Raw genomic sequence first — 19,216 nt, 5'->3', positions numbered from 1 at the left:
GTGAGTCTAGCGCATTCTGCACCGGTATATCCGGTCGGGCCGGTCCAAACGCAAAGAGATGCAACGTTTCGTGATCAATAAAAACCCCGGCATGAATACTTTCTGAGCATGATTAAATATAAATATAAACTTCCGTGTAGACAAAAGGTGTGGATGCATCTGTTTGAAACGCTGCCAAGGACATTTTGTTTCTTACAATTTTATTTTGTCATTGAATGAAAACTTTTGAGAAGCAACTTTGAGATCACTTCACTTGCGCACGTCTGTGTTTTCGTTCTCGTGCAAGTCGCACAAGTGTAAACAAGCTCGAGGTTTTCCTCCCCGCGAGGATGTCCTGTCACGAAGCGCTAATAAGCATTGTTATGCGTCGCCTTCGCTGCGGATCGTGTGACTGATTACATCATGGCCGCTTTGTGCGCCAAGGGGGCTTGAATATCCAGTCGGGCCGTGAGCGGCGTTCGCTCCAGGCGAGCGACTGTCAGCCTTGAATAAAGGTGGCGTAATTAAACGGGAAAGAGGATCTCGATATAGTCCCTGGGTGAAAATCATTCTCCTCGGTGTGATGCGATAGCAATTACCTGGTCAAAGAAGCAATTTTGACCTCCGCTGCCACTGGCCTTATCGACTCACTCAGGAGTAAATATTCCGCCACTTCGCTTTGGGAAAATAGCTTCTAGAAATGACACGAAGACCTTGAGAAAATTGCGAGAAGATTCGTATTGAAACTGTGCTGTTGCGTAACATCTCTGCCATAGAAAATGTGTACAGTAATTGGTTGACAAGGGCGGCATTATACTTTGAATGTCACGCACCCCTCCCAGCATCAGTGACGGTCACATGATCGTGTTGATTTCTTTTACTTAGCCGGCTTTTCAAAACATCCACAAAACTGCATGATCGATCGCTCTCAGGCATTTTTTAAATAATCAATACTCTGTTCCTCTCTTGTACTTTTCCCCACTAATCACATGAAAGCTATAAATCTATATATGGTCTGCATATTTTGCAAATTTCCACTTATTATAGCTAGATCTGGAAAGTTCCCTCTCATCGAATGTAGTCACTCCTCGGGTCAGGTGGAAAAGGGCGAGCGCAAGCCAATCAGGAGCCGGCGGTGGCGGAGCTTAGTGGGAAGCTGCGCAGGGGTGCGTTTTGATGAGCAAGTTAAACTTAGACCAGACAGCGCTAAGGTTGCACGGCGGGAATAATCCGGCGCTCCACTCAGACGTCGGATTGATTTATTTTGGTTTGGGGATTTTTTTTTGACATGCACATTTTATCACCTTGCTGTGTCACCAGGTGAGAACTTCAATATTGTTCTTTCTTTTCTGCACATCTGCTGTGTGTGTGTGTGTGGGGGGGTTTAGCTCAGGTTACACGTGTGTAATATCACGCATATCCCATTGCCGTGTTCCAACTGCACCTCATGACATTTGGTGTTTTGCAAAACGCCGCCGCGACTCGACTTGGGACCACCACGCACATTCCGCTGGCAACGTTTTTGCTAGTGCAGGCCCGTTCATGTTCAACAAGAATTTGCGCAGACAAAAACAAACCAGCAAAAAAAAAAAAAAAAAAATACAAGCACATGGCAAACACAACGACCGCCGCCGTTGTCGGGTCACATGACCACTGGTTGCTCAAGGACACTCCCCGGGGTTCCTGTCGCCTTCCGTCATCGCTCCGCGGCTTGATTTTTATCTTATGCCATTCCAATTTGAGTGCCAAGAGCGGGAAAACTGGTTCCTGCAGGTGGAAAACTTCACAAATAAGTAACAGCGAATGGCTCCTTTTAATAATCGTCCATTTTTTTTATGTCAACAAAAGCAGCCATGTTGAAGCTGAGGCTCGTTTTAAAACGTGACGTCCACGTTGAAGCTGAGGCTTGTTTTGAAGTCTGCCTCTTGGCTGCGGCAGAGACGCTAAGCTCATGTTTGGCTAGCAGGCCGTGTTTATATTTTCATCATGGCTATTTTGGGCTTAGGTGCTCTCGGAAGGCTTTACGTCCTCGTAAAAAACACACGTCGGGTTTTCCTGCTATGCGTTTGGCCATTAGATGGCGCTTTGGAATATGACTCGGATTCACCTTTACTTTTTGAGTTGCCTTTTGACACTCGAGACATTCGAAATGTCTTCAGTGTCACGTTGCCGTCACTCTGGAAGTCGCCGAAATAGTTGTCGGAAGATCTTGCCAGCTCCGATGGTCCGATGATGCTAAATATCCTTAAAAGGAAAGCCAAAGTGAGACATCATTTGATGGGAACTCTTAAATGCTAATCACCTCGTTTTCTTGACAGTGTTGACTGACGCATCAGAAGAGAAAAAAAAAAAAGTTTTGAAGCCGAACAGAAGCCAACATGACACCATCTAGAAATGTCACGGACATTTATGGCTCACGATAAGACGCCGTGCAAAGTGTTTCTCTCAGGGAGAAACTGGGACTCTCACTCCCCTCCACCGAGCCGCCATTAAACGACCTTGATGTGACGGCAAGATGACGGATTCCGAGAGCCGAGCGACTCGGGGGATTGAGAATCACTTCCATCTCTGACGCATACTGATCCTCTTCTGAGGCTTTTGTCACAAACGCTCCCCCCTCCCCCCCTTCCATCTGCGCTCACTTTGCTTCCCTGCCAGAATTTACCTCCAAATTTGACTTGGCGTCTTGTGCACGCCGGCAACTCGGATCTCGGAATTCCCGCTACGTCCCCGCCCTGTGCTGCTAATGAGTTTATTTGTTTTGACACAGAGGTGATTCCAAAACAAAAGAGCCAAGATGACTCGGCTAGCTATGCAAGAAAAAACGCGCAATTGTGTGCCCGACTTGGCCACTAGAGGGCAATGTAAACAAGACGTACAAATTTATTGATTGACTTTCTCTCACTCACCCAGGTGGCTCAATGGCCCAAAGAGGAAGAGGAAGAACAGCCAATGTTCGGTTAAGAGTATGACGGGTGAGTAAGCTGCGTGACTCCATTTTTTTTTTTTTTCCATACTTTCCCCGAGTATCAAGACTCACTTAATCCTACCTGGCAAAAGGCCGTCTGGATGACATTTATTGTATAAAAAAAAAAAAAAAAAATCCACTGTAGTCTTGGAGAGCATAATGAAGGTGCCTCAAGGCATGCAGGGAGATGTTCTAACCTTGATTTACCCCCGATGGAAGCCGCTTCATCTCCGTCAAGGATGTACTCGCCAGTTTTCCGAACACACACACCGGCGCCCTGATCTGCACCCTGTTTTTCTTTTTTTTTTTTTTCCCTCAACTCCCCCTGCCGCGATGATGATTATCTGAGGTCTTTGTTGACTTTACTCCCGATTCGTTCTCCTCGGCTTTATTTGCGATTATTATTTTCTCTCGCTCCCCGTGGGCTTCCAGCGTAATTGTCTCGTCTCTGTTTTTGTATCCGCTTTCCCGATCCGTCGTATCAAATGTACCTCGGTTTGTTGGTCTTTTGCTTTTCGTGACGCACTATGGATTGTGTTTTCTCTCGCTCCGCCAGGGTACATCCCCAGCTACCTGGAGAAGGATGAGCCATGCGTGGTGTGCGGCGACAAAGCCACAGGCTACCACTACCGCTGCATTACCTGCGAGGGCTGCAAGGTAGACCCGTTCGCCCCAACGTCCCTCCCGGGCTGAGAACATAACACCTCGCGCTCCTTTACAGGGCTTCTTCCGCAGAACCATCCAGAAGAACTTACACCCCGCCTACTCGTGCAAGTATGAAGGCTGCTGCATCATCGACAAGATCACGCGGAACCAGTGTCAGCTGTGTCGCTTCAAGAAGTGCATCGCTGTGGGCATGGCCATGGACCGTCAGTCTTCATCGTCGTCTTTATCTTCTGGATTAGCGGTACCTTGACCTGCGTAAATGCGTCGTCGTCTTCTCGCAGTGGTGCTGGACGACTCCAAGAGGGTGGCCAAGCGGCGTCTGATCGAGGAAAACCGGGAGCGCCGCAAGAAGGAGGAGATGGTCAAGACGCTGCAGAACCGGCCCGAGCCCAGCGGCTCCGAGTGGGAGCTGATCCACATGGTGACCGAGGCCCACCGGCACACCAACGCTCAGGGCGCCCAGTGGAAGCAGAAGCGCAAATTCCTGGTAGGAAAGCCTCGTCACAATTCTTTGGTCCACGTGTCTGTAAAAGTGGGCCGAGAGGGGGGAGGGGATTGCCGTCAGTGAATTAATCTCGCCGCTTCCCTGGAATGTGAAGCCCTCAGAGATGAGCGCTCAAGCTGTTCTTCGCTCGGCGGGATAAACAAACGGCAAGAACAAAAAAGAGCGAGCTGGCGTCCCATCTTGACTTCATCTCCTCGCAGTCTTTCTTCACGCTAATCCTCCTGGGCTACTAATTCCTTCTCACTTTTCCTCCTTTAATCGCTTCCCACTCTCTTCTCTTTCCCAAAGCGACGTTCCCGTTTGTTTTTCCTCCTCGCGCAGGATTGGGCGAATTCTCCTTCGCTTGGGTGTTTCTGACATCACGGCACTTTGGCGAGCCCAACCTGACATTTTACTCACTGGGGGGACCGGCGGGAGGCACTTAGGGTTGGCAGCTGTTGCTAGGCAACAAGAAGGAAGGAGATGTGTGTTATTCAGCTTTGAAGCTTCCCGCTGACGTGGTTTGTTTACACTTGCTCCCGCCCAGCCGGACAAAATCGGCCAGTCGCCGGTGGCGCCCACGTCGGACGGCGACAAGGTGGACCTGGAAGCCTTCAGCGAGTTCACCAAGATCATCACCCCCGCCATCACGCGAGTGGTGGACTTTGCCAAAAAACTGCACATGTTCTCCGAGGTGAGCCCTTCCCGCCCGCACGTAAAGCGAATCGCCGCTACGTTGCCGACGTTCTCCGTCGCCAGCTGCCCTGCGAGGACCAGATCATCCTGCTGAAGGGCTGCTGCATGGAGATCATGTCGCTGCGGGCGGCCATGCGCTACGACCCCGAGAGCGAGACGCTGACGCTGAGCGGCGAGATGGCGGTCAAGCGCGAGCAGCTCAAGAACGGCGGGCTGGGCGTGGTGTCGGACGCCATCTTCGACCTGGGCAAGAGTCTGGCGCAGTTCAACCTGGACGACAGCGAGGTGGCGCTGCTGCAGGCCGTCCTGCTCATGAGCTCAGGTTGGAGGCGCTTTGTGAATTTTGTGTTTCGGTCACACGGCAAAGCGAGTGACCGCCGCTCGCGTCTCCTCCAGACCGCTCGGGCCTGACGTGCGTGGACAAGATCGAGAAGTGCCAGGAGACCTACCTGCTGGCCTTCGAGCACTACATCAACTACCGCAAGCACAACATTCCTCACTTCTGGCCAAAGCTGCTGATGAAGGTGACCGACCTGCGCATGATCGGCGCCTGCCACGCCAGCCGCTTCCTGCACATGAAGGTGGAGTGTCCCAACGAGCTCTTCCCACCGCTTTTCCTGGAGGTCTTCGAGGACCAGGAGGTGTGACGGAAACGTTGAGCCCCAGGGGGGAGAAAGTAAAAAAAAAAAACGTTTTCGAAACTGGAAAAAGGAAGTGGAGCAAAAGAGGAAATCCAGCGGTGGCGCTGGCCCTTCTGTCTGAGCATGCTGTCTGGATTGACGCCAACACACAAACACACCACCCGCGGGAACGCCAGCCGTGGCTCCTCACAGTATTACGCTCATGGTTCTCCGTTGCGTCCTCGATTCCTCCAGTCAATCTGAGCCGTTACAGTCCATCCCAAGCGACACCGGTGCTAACCTTCTTCAGACTACTCCCTTTTTTTTGTTGTTGTGTGTCGATCATAGCTCCATATCGAACTTTTTGTTTGTTTTTTGTAATCGGACCGGCGCCTGTGACACACGCAAACACACACATAGCCTCACCTCAGAGTAACGTGAATGCCTCATTGGCTGCCTTGCAAGGTGGCTGTTTTTGATTTTATTTTTTTTGTCCTTCTTCTGTTGGGGCCCTCACCTGCGGGGCCTTTACTGAGTCCTCCTCCAGACTTCCATACACATTTGCCTTTTTGTTTCTATTTTTTTTTTTCTTCTTCATAAACACAAACGTTAAGCGCAGGCAAAACACGCCAAGAACATGGCGAGCATTTACCTCAAAAGTGGACTCATACCCCCACTGGTTCCGGGCACTACCTCACCTCAATATACATACACACACCTCAGTGATATCGGTTGGAAAGAAATGCTGCTGAAGAAGACGAGAGGGCCCGCCATCTTGCTGGAAGACGGAGGAGACCTTAACATCACATTTGGAATTTTTTATTTTCTACAACCCCCCGGGAGAAAATGCGGGACCAAGAGTTGTCTCTTTGAGATTTTGAATCCACATGGAACACACACATATACGCACACGTCCAAGAAGCAGTCTAAAAGGAGAGCTTGGACGCCACACGGAAGAGCGTGAACCAGGGAGTGTCCGTTCCAATCCGGAAGCTACAAAACGTCCAACTTGGGACTCGGACGCTGGGAAACGAACAGGAGCGCCGCCACCCCAAGTACCCCCCCGCATCACCAGAGACTCCATCCCCCCACCCCCTCACCGACCCCACTCAGGCTGTTGAGTTGTTGTTTTTGCACTACTCACAACTGGTGCAAGTCAAAAAAAAAAAAAAAAAAAAGAGCGGCCTCTGTGCGACAGAGGCGGCGGGCTCAGCCCAAGACTCGCAACTGTCAGTATTAGCGACCAGGTCCATCCACCGAACGAGGGTGAGGAGGGGGCGCCTCGCCAACTTTTGTGGAGGTGGGAAGGAGGGACCCTCCTTGTGAGACAAGGCAGTTATGAGGGTCCGTTCCGACGGCCTCAATGTTGGGATTTAAAAAAAAAAAAAAGCCAATGCAGGTTTGGAATTCCACAAGAAGAGGGGAGAAGATTGAGTGTGTGTGTTTGTGTGTGTGTGCGCGCAAAAATGGCAAAGCTGCTTTAGCGCAAAGGTTCTCAATCTTGTTGGGTCCAAAGGAGAAATTTTGCCCCCCCTCATAATCAGAATGGTGGTCAAATTCTGACCGAAAAAAAAAAAAACCAGAATTCTGTGAATGTTTTATTTTTTTTACTTTCTTAGAAAACTGTCATAGTTTTATCCTCAAATGTAGTAACTTATTTTTTTCAAAAGGATACGCCTTAATGATTTATTGCAAATGATTTTGCGACCCCCGCAAGCTACCGTACTCGGTCCCTTGGGGATCCGAGGACCCCGGTTTGAGAACCACTGCTGAAGCAGGTTTGACAAAGGCAAATATAAATGTTTCTAAATCCTTCAGAGAAAGATGAGATGACTTTTCAAAGGACTGCTGAACAAAAACAGATTTATTTTTGCTTTTCCTGGTTTTCTTGTTGCTTTTTTGCGGGCCGGGAGGGGAAAACTAGGAGCTATCGTCACTTTCGGACCACGCATGCAGTGTAACCGCCATCCTGTCAGTGAGTGAGTGTGTGTGTGTGTGTGTGTGTGTGTGCGCAAATGTTGTCCATCCCGTCCCCCGACTCAGAATCCCGCTTTTATCAGGAGTAACTTTCAACCAACAAAACAGGAAAACCTTTTTATTATTATTATTATTATTATTATTGTTTTAATTGTTGGTGTTTTTTTAATGATGGAAGATGTCTTTGGAAAAAAGCAAGAAAACAAAAAAAGAGGAGAAAAAAAAAGAACGGAACTGAAACACAATCTCGTCATACCTCACAAGTGAAAAGGAGCGCGGGAGGCGGGAATCGAACGTTTTGTGAACGCTTGGAAAACAGACAGCAGTGTGCGAACGAGAGTTGTGCGCTTTTTGCGCGTACAAGTTACAAATCCACACAGCCCCCCCCCCCGTCACTCTTCACCGCCCTCTAGTGGCGTGTTTGCGCGGAGCCTGGGGGAGGGGTCCACGGTGGTCTTGAGTTTTGTCATGGCAGAGTGTTTCTGATATTGAATGTAGCTGATAGGAATGGAGGGGGGGGCTGCACCCAAACCCCCTCCCCCCCCCCTCCTTCCCTCCCCACTTCCACACACCAGCAGAGAGGACGGCACAGCACACACAACACACACACCTGCGCTGTTGTTTGTGTGTGTTTGACAAATGTTGTCTGGTCAACACAACCAAACCGTCCAACACATGAACTGACGTCACCTGACCCCCCCCCCCCCCCCCCATTTCCTTGACCACCCACCCCTCACCCGTTATCATGCAGGCTTGTGTGTGTGTGTGTGTGCGTCTGTGACTCGACGACATGCTATGTTTTGTTCACATGCTTCAATGTTGATTATGCAATTTCCCTCCAAAGTGAAGCTCAGTTTTTGTGGTTACCCAATCTGCATGCACAACTAAATTTATTAGTTAAAAAAAAAAAATCGCCACCCAAATCCAGTTTCAATTAAATACAAAATTTTTCTATCGTGGTTGGACCCACAAAAAAAAAAAATCATTACTACTGGATATTTTGTCCAACAAAAATTGAACCACGTATATCGAAAAATGTGTCAATTTTTTTCGTGCCTTTTGGGTAACCACACTCCCCAAGTTGACCTTTAGCCTTTAGCTGCTAAACAGAATTTTGCCAAGTCTGCGTGTGTGTGTGCCTCTCATCACTCAGTGGGCGGGGCCACCAAAAAAGAGTCTTAGATGTATTCCCCCCCAAAATTCCCCCACCTCTTTGAGATATATAACCCAGCGACTAAGTTAATGTAAAGAAGCGCTAACGGCTAAGTAGTATTTCGTGGCACGCCGCCAATCCTCAACGAAGGCACTTAACTCACAAGCACTTTGGACGAGCGTCTCGGCGAAGACAAAAAAAAAAATGTGTGACGAGGCAAATGTGATTTGCGTGTTTTGGGATTTTTGACTTTGAAATCAAATTTTGAAACGAGTGCAATAGCAAAGCAAATTGAAAGAAGCACTTGAATAATTCGGACCCGCCCACCTGAGAGCAGCGAGACCACGCCCACACACGCGCAAACAACTACACGCACACACACAAACCACTTTTGTGACTGGGGAACGAAAGCTGTTGAAGGATTCTCTCAGGTATAAGAATTTTTTTTTTAATAAATGATGAAACTTAGACGGACGCAAACGTTTATTCTGTTTGTCTTCATTCATCCTCATCCGCCTCCTCCTGTCAAACATGGCCGCCAAGTCGATTGTTATTGTTGGACGTGTGCCATTCAATGTTATTTATTTTTTCCCGCTCAATTCTTGAGTGCATCTGGAAAGTGTTGACAGCACTTGACTTTTTTTCACATGTTATCCTTATTCCAAAATTGGCTAATTTTCTTTGCTTAAAATTGCAAAACACTTCATTCCGTTATGAAATAAAATTTAAAATATGTGGGAAAGGGCTGTTAACGCGTTCCTGAAGCACTTGGTTCATTTTTATAATTGATGATATTAATTGTCCATTCTAATCATCAGATGATATTATTCCAATAAGTAATGAATCATTTATTTTTTTTCCGCCTGCTTTTCTGCATGTGTGTGAGTGACATACTGGTTGTGTGACGTCAGCCCCCCCCCAACATCCCCCCTCCCAACTCAAAGCCACTTTTGAGGCCCGTCTCAAGTGTGCCAGAATGTACCTAATCACGTGTCCGCCGTGATTCAAGCCAGGCGAGCGAAGGGAGTCGGTCGGTGGTGTCGATATCGAAAGCACGGGTCATATTTCATAGTCAAGATTGTTGCTGAGGAGATTAAAAGCACGCAGGAGATTTAGTGATGTCTGCATGATGTCATCAGGTGCCCAATAATAAGAACTTCGATTTATACGCCGTCTTTCAGGGGACTCAAGGACACTCAGACTATTGAGTATCTCAGCCGGAGCCAAACTTCATATCGTAAATTACAAATTGGACCATATTAATTTCGAATCTTCTTTCCATCAGATTAAATCAAGCCAGATTTTTGATAATTGCTAAATTTTTAACATCGTTTTTTGATCCCGCTGAGGACGGCAAGAGCACTTAAAGGAGCGGCTGGGAATGATCATGCCTAGACAGCGAAGAATGTACACAAATGACGGGATGAACCGGAGATGCTTTATAAGTCCGCTTTACATATGCAAATGTTTGAAAAAAAAAGATTTCACGACTGCTCAGGTTAGAAAAGACGGGCCTCCAAGAGGGTTTTCACGCCCCCTTCCTCCCCTCCTCTCGTATCTGGTTTGTACCCCGCCTCACGACAACATCCTCACACGACTCGTCCTCGGTTGTATGCAAAGCCAGCAACCCCAAACGAAAAGATGACAAAACAAACACTCTGTAGCAGGTCCGAGCCGCCTCACACGACACCAGCAAAGTCCAAACACCTGTCCAGACCTCACGTCCTACCGCAATGTCGTCTTCTTTTTCTTCTTCTTGTTGGCTTTCTCACGTCGTTCGCCACGCGGGAAAACACGACGCTCGCGCGCTCGTCATCGATGTTTGTGTGTTGCACTAACGTTGTACAAAAAAAAAATTATATTGTGTGTCCGCTGTTTGCATCCGAGAAAACGGCACCGTCTGCTCTACGTGAACGCTGCTGTGTCGCAACGCGCTGAATTCCTTATTCGTAGATGTCGAAGCTCTGTTTTGGGAACTTCTCGCTCCTTTTTTTTTTTATTTAAAGAATAATTTTTGAAAAATATTCACACAAACCACCTCGCAGATATGCTCTTCAGGCCGTCCCAAAGGCCTCAGTGTGACCACGGCCTGGCCCTGCACGCACTCAGGGAGGTTATATGGAAGGTGCCAAAGACCGTGAGGTGTGTCAGGATGACCAAAATCAGATTACGAAAATAAATAACTGAAAAGGATTCTAGAAAAAAAAAAAAAGATTTCACACAGAACCCAGCAAAAGGAAGATATTGCCATGTCTATGTGAAAGTTTGTCTGCCATGTGTGCAAAAAAAAAATCACAGGAGGAATCCTTCAAATTAGCCAATTAAGACAGAAAAATAGAAGAGGAACAAAAAAAATTGATAGGCAGTGTGAAAGGGGGCCAGCGGTCCACCGGGGACCTTTCTCACCTTGACAATGTCAGATCCAGATGGCAAGGGTGCGCCAAGTCCACTATTTGTCTTTCAGGAACCGACAGAAACCTCTGCCACTTTGGACTTTTCTTTTATGCGCAAGCCAGTCGGGTGCCATCATGCAAAAAAAAAAAAAAAAAAGGCATTCAGGAAGGCCAAAGCACAGGAGCAAATAAATAACAAAAACAAAAATGCGCAAGAAAATGGCCGCCAATCTACTGTGATGTCTTCTCATGTAACACCCAAAAACACGCTGGACTACCACCCATCTACACCTGACCACCACACACACACACATGGTCAGGTCAGGTGTGTGTGTGGTGGTCCGCGTGTGACAATCAGCGTGTTTGTGTGCAAAATGTCCATGTGTGTGTTTTTTGTTTTTTTTAAAGCTTTTTTTTTGTGGGTCAGGCTTTTGAAAGGAAGATATTTTTATGGTAATTGTCGCTGGTCTATTTTAATGATATATTTATGTAATAAATATGTGACTCAAGTGACTTCTCAGCGCCTCTCTGGTCTGTTAGGTTTTTTTTTTTTTTTTTTTCAAAGATGCACTAATAAAATGAACCTCATACATCACGACTTTGGATATTTATTTCTGTGGAGTTAAACCCAATAGATCATTTATTTTTTTTATATTTCAGAACTCTCTGTGCCAGTTTGTCTTCGGAGGACAAGAGTGTGTAACTTGTGAGCATGTTATTGTCGAGCGAAGTGGGCCATGAGGGATATGGGTGGGTGCAATTGTGGGAAGGATGGGTGGGGGCTGTCGTGGGGGACATGAGCTCATTCGGCAGCTTTCTTCTCAGCCAATCCCTGTGTGGCTCCTCTGGTCGGTGCTAGCCCCGCCCTCTGCATACGCCCTTCTGTGTACCCCCCCAACACACACATTTCATGCTCCCTGCTCGGTCATTGCAGGAATTTTCCACTTGGTTGAGAGGGAAGGCCTCAGCCAGCTGCGCTTCCATTCTTGCGTTATTGTTATCATGATTATTATTTATGATTATTATTCCCTTTGTTTTTGCATAAGTGTTCATGTGCTCACGTGATCAACCAAACATCTTCTCCCAATTCGACTTTTTCGACTGCGGCGTCCGATAACGCATGAGCACACCGAGTAATGCTGGACCATGTGCATGTGGCACGTGAGCCCCTTATGTAATCCCCGCCCCCTCCCTCTTGTCCCGGTCCACATACGTGGGCCTGCAAGTAAATCAGGTCAGGTGAGGACGACGGGGCCAGACAGCTGAAGCGCTTCCTACCCCGCCTTACGTTTGGGTACAGTAAGCCTACAAAGTATCGGTGGCCGGTAACGCCAGGCTCTACGACTACCCGATAAAATAATACTCATATTGGGATGATACAGAATCCAGGCATCACCACACCCTTGATTTAAACCACTGACACACACAGCATAACAATAAGAGCGATGCCAGAACGACCTTCAGACAGCCTGCTGGGTTTTAGTAAATCACTGAGATTTAAGTGCAACCAGTAAACATCGTCTGTTTGTGTACATAAACCAAATTGGATTCACTCCTTTGTCCGTGCATTATTCATGGTGGTAAAGCACGTCTTATGCTCAGTTAATTTCACGTACGATGTATGGTGGATGAAGGTGTGTTTGAAGAACGTAGATGTGTGACTTGGAATGAGGAATGAAAATATCTGCGCGGAAAGCTTCTCATGGAATAACAGGAAAACATAAAAGTTTGGCAGCGACAAAGGTATCGCTGTCAACCACTTTTTGCCATCTTGTTTCCTGACACCTCTTTTTTTTGAGTCCTTTCGCTCAGTTGGCATGAATTGCTCCCAGCTATGTGTCTTGTTTTTTTGCATCATAGCGGCAAGCTGTGACATTCTGCAGATACAGAGTGAGATCAAGGAACCAAAGATTTCACGGGCCTGGTTTCATCACAGCCAGACTTGGATCGTGTTTGATTGTTTCCTCCCATTTCCTCAACTGGCAACACAATGGAGGGACATAATTTAAGTTTTTACAACCTTTGCATGACAACAAACTACTAATATGCAGCCATATTGTTTGCACGGGCCTGAATTAAGCTGGATAAATTGCTCAAAATCTTTTTTTTTTTTTTAATAGATACTTTACACACGTTTGTTTTATGTTTATTTATTTTTCTGGCGATTAATTGTTAAATGTTTCGCGTGGTACGAAAAATACAATTCGTACTCTTGAAAAACAAAATCCGAAGCTCCTTTGGAGATAAACAGGCTGCTGTTTTGTGGGTGTAATTAGTCCGCTTGTCCACAAGACGGCGGTCTTGCGCAGCTCAGCCCAAACCGGAAGCGGAAGTAACAGACACTTAGCCTGTAACGCGCTAGCATGGATTGTTAGCTTCTATTACGTCTCAGAGAGTGAAGAAATCCCGAGCAAAAATGGCAGACGTCGATGTCGACGAGCTTTCCCAGCTCGAATTTTTATCTTTGGTGTCCAAAGTGTGCACGGAGCTCGACAACCATCTTGGAATCAGCGACAAAGATTTAGGTTTGACCACCACGTCGAAGAATCGTGCTAGCTAAAGCTAACGCAGCTCCATCTTTTGTTTACTACCGTTATATCGCTGTATTTAGCCTTATTGTGTGCGACTTGCTTATGATGGCGTTAATATTTGCTTTTTGTATTTTAGCTGAATTCGTCATTAGCCTCGCGGAAAAAGAACCCACCTTTGACGGGTTTAAAGCTCTTCTGCTAAAAAATGGAGCCGAATTCACAGTAAGTGCGCCTCAAAGAAGAATCTGTTAGTATTGATCTTATAATGGTGTTATTTTCTTGATAGGACTCTCTCATTGGCAACTTGCTCAGGCTCATTCAGACCATGAGACCCCCGTCAAAGTCGTCCACAAGTAAAGGTGATTTATTATGACCAGTGCTGTCTAGACATTCATTATATTGCTGTCTGAGATGACACTTATGAGGACAACATGAAAAATGAATTTATGTCATTACAGCAGCTTCTGAAGTTCAGAAGCCGTTGTCGGGGAAGGACAAGCTGAAGGAACTTTTCCCTGCGCTTTGCAGACCAAATGAAGCTCCACCGGTATGAGCATGACAGCACCCACTCAAAACGTGATGTGAATTTAGAGTGTGTGTTTTTTTTTGTCTTCTTAAGAAAATCATGGATGAAGAGGACGTGAAGGTCGCAGCTGACGCCATGAAAGAACTGGAGATGTTCATGCCCAGCGTGAGCAGCACCGATTCCAAAAGCGAGCGTAGCCGCGTGGAAAAGAGCAGACGGCGCAGTCGGAGCAGAAGCCGGGACCGACACAGACACCGGGATCGGGACAGGGACCGCAGGAGGCGCCACCACTCACGCTCCAGGTCCAGATCTCGCTCCAGAGACCGCGATCGCCACAGAGATAGCGAACGCTCAAGACGGCGAGAGCGATCTTCCCGCTGGAGCGAACGCTCGCCAAGCCCCCGAAGAGACCAAGACCGAGACTGGAAGGACAAGCATGTGGACCGTCCGCCCCCGGAGGAACCCTCTGTGGGCGACATCTACAATGGAAAGGTCACCAGCATTATGCAGTTTGGATGCTTTGTCCAACTGGAGGGCCTCAGGTGTGTCCTGCAATAATATTTCTTGGATGAAGACTTTATTGTTAATCAAGTGTCTGTTCTTTTTCTGCAGGAAACGATGGGAAGGTTTGGTGCACATTTCTGAGCTGCGCCGAGAAGGCCGAGTGGCCAACGTGGCCGACGTGGTCAGTAAAGGGCAAAGAGTCAAGATCAAAGTCTTGTCCTTCACGGGCTCCAAGACCAGCCTCAGCATGAAAGTGAGCAATGGAACATCACCATTGTCCGGTCAGAAGGAGGAGCCGTCGGCACGTCAACATTCCTCACCACTGTCTTTTTAGGATGTGGATCAGGAGACGGGCGAGGACCTGAACCCCAACAGGAGGAGGAACGTGGGGCCCGACGGCAGCGACGAGGTGACCATGAGAAACCCCGACGGGCCCAGCAACCTCAACCTTGGCCCCGCTCGCGAACTGGAGCAGGATGACACGCTGGAGAGGAAGAGGCTCACTAAGATATCGGATCCAGAAAAATGGGAGATCAAGCAGGTTGGTTGAAAGCTATGGAATGCAATAGAGCTGTAATGCCACCTAGTGGCAGAAAAAAAACTAAAAACCGTGATCTTGCTTTTATTTTCTAATTACAGTTCCTCCTTCTATTCCTAACCAAGGCTTTTTATTTCCCCAGATGATCGCCGCCAACGTTTTATCCAAGGAAGAATTCCCCGATTTCGACGACGAGACGGGGATCCTTCCCAAAGTTGACGACGAAGAAGGTAAGCAAGAGATTGCAAACCGTGGAAAGACGAAACACTCAGCGGATCTTGCGCGGCGCTTTCCCAGACGAAGACTTGGAAATCGAGCTGGTGGAAGAGGAGCCGCCGTTCCTGAGAGGGCACACCAAGCAGAGCATGGACATGAGCCCCGTCAAAATCGTCAAGGTGCAGCCCGTCGCAACGCGTCGTCGACTCGCTCTTGCACAAACGCGCTGACGTACGCTAACGTGCGTGCGCAGAATCCCGACGGCTCGCTGTCCCAGGCGGCCATGATGCAGAGCGCCCTGGCTAAAGAGCGACGGGAGCTGAAGCAAGCGGCGCGCGAAGCCGAGATGGACTCCATCCCCATGGGCCTCAACAAACACTGGGTGGACCCGCTTCCCGACGGTAAGTGCTGCCGCTCTCTTCCCGACGTATGTATGATATATAAATGCATTTATTGTTTTATTCTCTTGAGAATGTTTACTATGCGTCAATTTTAAATTTGAAGAAATATGTGTTGCCTTGCAGCCGACGGCCGGCAGATAGCGGCCAACATGCGCGGCATCGGCATGATGCCCAACGACATCCCCGAATGGAAGAAGCACGCTTTCGGCGGCAACAAGGCGTCCTACGGCAAGAAGACGCAGCTCTCCATCTTGGAGCAGAGGGAGAGTTTGCCCATCTATAAATTGAAGGAGCAACTCGTTCAGGTTCGCTTTCGTCAGCTTCACCTTCCACCCTAGCTTTGTCTGGCTTGCCGAGCTCCCGTTTTGTCTCGACGCAGGCCGTCCACGACAACCAGATCCTGATTGTGATCGGGGAGACCGGTTCGGGGAAGACCACGCAGATCACGCAGTACCTGGCGGAGGCGGGCTACACCACCCGGGGGAAGATCGGCTGCACCCAGCCCCGTCGTGTGGCCGCCATGTCTGTCGCCAAGAGGGTCTCCGAGGAGTACGGCTGCTGTCTCGGACAGGAGGTGCGCCTCGCAGAAGCGCCGCTTGCGCTTTTGGTGTCCTCTAAAAATCCGTGCCGTCGCTCTCCTTAGGTGGGCTACACCATCCGCTTTGAGGACTGCACCAGCCCCGAGACGGTGATCAAGTACATGACGGACGGCATGCTGCTGAGGGAATGTCTGATCGACTCGGAGCTCGGTCAGTACGCCATCATCATGCTGGACGAAGCTCACGAGAGGACCATCCACACCGACGTCCTCTTTGGTCTGCTCAAGAAGGTTTGCGCCACTTTTTTATGATGTATACATATTGTCATTATGATTTGACTCTTTGAAAAATCCGACTTTGCGGCCAGACGGTGCAGAAGCGCACGGACATGAAGCTGATCGTGACTTCGGCCACGCTGGACGCCGTCAAATTCTCCCAATACTTTTACGAGGCACCCATCTTCACCATCCCGGGGAGGACGTACCCGGTGGAAGTGCTCTACACCAAAGAGCCCGAGACCGACTACTTGGACGCCAGCCTCATCACCGTCATGCAGATCCACCTAACCGAACCTCCCGGTACGTAAGGCTCCATCAACTCTGCCGTCCTCCAAGCCACAACGTCAGATCCTGACCTCCTCCTCCTCCTTCAGGTGACATCCTGGTCTTTCTGACCGGACAAGAAGAGATCGACACGGCCTGCGAGATCCTCTACGAGCGCATGAAGTCACTTGGCCCCGACGTTCCCGAACTCATCATTCTGCCCGTTTATTCCGCGCTGCCGAGCGAGATGCAGACCAGGATCTTCGACCCGGCGCCGCCTGGCAGCAGAAAAGTACGTTAGGAACTTCAACGCACGCGTGGCTTGAGTAACCCACAACTTAAGTTAGAGTACTGTTACTTGAGAATAAATTACTTCAAAAAGTAAAATATAGTCATCCAAATAATGGCTTGAGCACGAAGGTCAAAATTTGCACTCTTGTTTCTGCCAGGTCGTCATAGCGACCAACATCGCCGAGACGTCGCTGACCATCGACGGCATCTACTACGTGGTGGACCCCGGCTTCGTCAAGCAGAAAGTCTATAACTCTAAGACTGGCATCGACCAGCTGGTGGTGACGCCCATCTCGCAGGTAGCTTGCCGCCGCCACCGCCGCACTTCTTCTTGTTAGCCGAGCTTGCCAATAAAATATGTTGGACGTCTCGCAGGCTCAAGCGAAGCAGAGGGCGGGCCGCGCCGGCAGGACGGGCCCCGGAAAGTGTTACCGCCTGTACACGGAGCGAGCGTACAGGGACGAGATGTTGACCACCAACGTGCCGGAGATCCAGAGGACCAATCTGGCCAGCACGGTGCTCTCGCTCAAGGTACACACACAGTACACGCCGACGACACATGGATGTTGCGTCGATCTAATGCATTTGCGTCCTCGTCCACCCACCAGGCCATGGGCATCAACGACCTGCTCTCCTTCGACTTCATGGACGCTCCCCCTATGGAGACGCTGATCACGGCCATGGAGCAGCTGTACACTTTGGGGGCGCTGGACGACGAGGGGCTGCTCACGCGACTGGGAAGGAGGGTGAGGACCATCGCCAGGAAGTTGCTCCTGTGATTTGATTTTTTTGGAGGTTCCTGATGTGCGCCGCCTTTCCATCCAGATGGCGGAATTTCCTCTGGAGCCTATGTTGTGCAAGATGCTGATCATGTCCGTGCACCTGGGCTGCAGCGAGGAGATGCTCACCATCGTGTCCATGTTGTCCGTGCAGAACGTCTTCTACAGGCCCAAGGTGAGACACCATCAGACCTCCTCGTTTTGTTCGTTATTTAGGCTTGTTGTGAATTTTTTTTTTGCGTGTGATACAGGACAAGCAGGCCTTGGCGGACCAGAAGAAGGCCAAGTTCCATCAGCCCGAGGGCGACCATCTCACCTTGCTGGCTGTCTACAACTCGTGGAAGAACAACAAGTTCTCCAACCCTTGGTGCTACGAGAACTTTATCCAGGCTCGCTCGCTGAGGAGAGCGCAGGACATTCGCAAGCAGATGTTGGGCATCATGGACCGGTACGTCGATGACATTTGATTTTTAAAAAAAAGCATTCAACGGAATATTGTCTCATAAGCTCTAACCGTTGCTTCTCAGACACAAGTTGGATGTGGTGTCTTGCGGTAAGGCCACTGTGCGAGTCCAGAAGGCAATCTGCAGCGGTTTCTTCCGCAACGCCGCCAAGAAGGACCCTCAGGAGGGCTACAGGACCCTCATAGACCAGCAAGTGGTCTACATCCACCCTTCCAGCGCTTTGTTCAACCGCCAGCCTGAATGGTAAGGGGGGGGTTGAATTGTTTAAGCATTTTTTTCTCCTTAAAAATATTCGTAAGATGTTTAACTGATTAAGATTGTATTATTCAGTTAAGTTCAAAATAAGAAATAAGTGGTGTAGGTAGTCTAAGTGTTTTTTTTTTTTTCAAGGCTTGCCCTATTGTTTTAAGATACCTTGCCAAATAAAAGTTTCATATTCCAGCATGACGGCTTTTCCTTTCCATCTTCAGGGTAGTGTACCACGAGCTGGTGCTGACCACCAAGGAGTACATGCGTGAGGTGACCACTATCGACCCACGCTGGTTAGTGGAGTTTGCGCCCGCCTTCTTCAAGGTGTCCGACCCGACACGCCTCAGCAAGCAGAAGAAGCAGCAGCGCCTGGAGCCTCTCTATAACCGTTACGAGGAGCCTAACGCTTGGAGGATCTCCAGAGCCTTCAGGAGACGCTGATAACTTTTTGTCACTGTGGTCGCTTGGCTGAGTTCACTTTTAGACTTGGCATTATTACTTGTATAAAAACAAAGAAAACATTACATTAAAAATAACTTTTTTTATTTTCTTTACGAAAAAATGGAAACTGTTCCAAAAATAGTGATTTTTTTTGTGTGCATAGAAGTCTGTTATACAATACTTGTCCGTCAGTGTATAAAATCATTTAATTTACAGTTTTACAAAATGGATTGAATTTTTTTGGGGGGGTACTCAGGAC

General features: G+C 48.6%; 2 protein-coding genes across 7 annotated transcripts in view; both read left to right on the top strand.

Moving 5' to 3' along the window:
• Positions 1 to 11,449, top strand: part of LOC125991468 (thyroid hormone receptor alpha-B) — a 41,548-nt gene extending 30,099 nt beyond the window's left edge. For 4 of the 5 annotated variants that reach the window (XM_049759394.2, XM_049759397.2, XM_049759393.2 and 1 more), the window contains 7 exons: positions 2,893 to 2,954; positions 3,504 to 3,604; positions 3,669 to 3,816; positions 3,895 to 4,100; positions 4,645 to 4,791; positions 4,857 to 5,115; positions 5,190 to 11,449. In XM_049759394.2, the coding sequence (XP_049615351.1) occupies positions 2,893 to 2,954; positions 3,504 to 3,604; positions 3,669 to 3,816; positions 3,895 to 4,100; positions 4,645 to 4,791; positions 4,857 to 5,115; positions 5,190 to 5,440 (1,174 nt within the window). In that variant the 3' untranslated portion in view covers positions 5,441 to 11,449. Of the gene's footprint in view, positions 1 to 15; positions 1,300 to 2,892; positions 2,955 to 3,503; positions 3,605 to 3,668; positions 3,817 to 3,894; positions 4,101 to 4,644; positions 4,792 to 4,856; positions 5,116 to 5,189 lie in introns of those variants that run through there. The other variant, XM_049759398.2, reaches the window with a different exon arrangement.
• A 1,813-nt stretch (positions 11,450 to 13,262) lies between these two features.
• LOC137839498 (ATP-dependent RNA helicase DHX8) lies at positions 13,263 to 19,183 on the top strand. Of its 2 annotated transcripts, none has more exons than XM_049759385.2 (22): positions 13,263 to 13,461; positions 13,604 to 13,689; positions 13,754 to 13,826; positions 13,929 to 14,014; positions 14,087 to 14,535; positions 14,606 to 14,750; positions 14,832 to 15,038; positions 15,178 to 15,265; positions 15,333 to 15,430; positions 15,505 to 15,652; positions 15,776 to 15,957; positions 16,032 to 16,226; positions 16,296 to 16,481; positions 16,559 to 16,769; positions 16,844 to 17,025; positions 17,183 to 17,323; positions 17,400 to 17,555; positions 17,633 to 17,770; positions 17,850 to 17,978; positions 18,055 to 18,251; positions 18,331 to 18,510; positions 18,738 to 19,183. In XM_049759385.2, the coding sequence occupies exons 1-22, from the start codon at positions 13,353 to 13,355 to the stop codon at positions 18,955 to 18,957; spliced, it is 3,606 nt and encodes a 1,201-aa protein (XP_049615342.1). In that variant the 5' UTR covers positions 13,263 to 13,352; the 3' UTR covers positions 18,958 to 19,183. The 2 variants fall into 2 exon arrangements, with proteins under 2 accessions (XP_049615342.1, XP_049615340.2); XM_049759383.2 differs by having other exon boundaries at positions 13,926 to 14,014.
• Positions 19,184 to 19,216: the final 33 nt, after the last annotated feature.

The sequence above is a fragment of the Syngnathus scovelli genome, chromosome 21 (assembly GCF_024217435.2).
Source record: "Syngnathus scovelli strain Florida chromosome 21, RoL_Ssco_1.2, whole genome shotgun sequence".
NCBI lineage: Eukaryota > Metazoa > Chordata > Actinopteri > Syngnathiformes > Syngnathidae > Syngnathus > Syngnathus scovelli.
This window is presented reverse-complemented; position numbering and strand designations above follow the sequence as displayed.

Bases quoted from the DNA above. Each gene is read 5' to 3' on its own strand.
- LOC137839498 (XM_049759383.2), top strand. From the start codon at position 13,353: ATGGCAGACGTCGATGTCGACGAGCTTTCCCAGCTCGAATTTTTATCT. The intron at 16,482-16,558 runs GTTTGCGCCACT...CTTTGCGGCCAG, and splicing joins TCTTTGGTCTGCTCAAGAAG to ACGGTGCAGAAGCGCACGGA. The intron at 17,324-17,399 runs GTAGCTTGCCGC...GACGTCTCGCAG, and splicing joins TGGTGACGCCCATCTCGCAG to GCTCAAGCGAAGCAGAGGGC.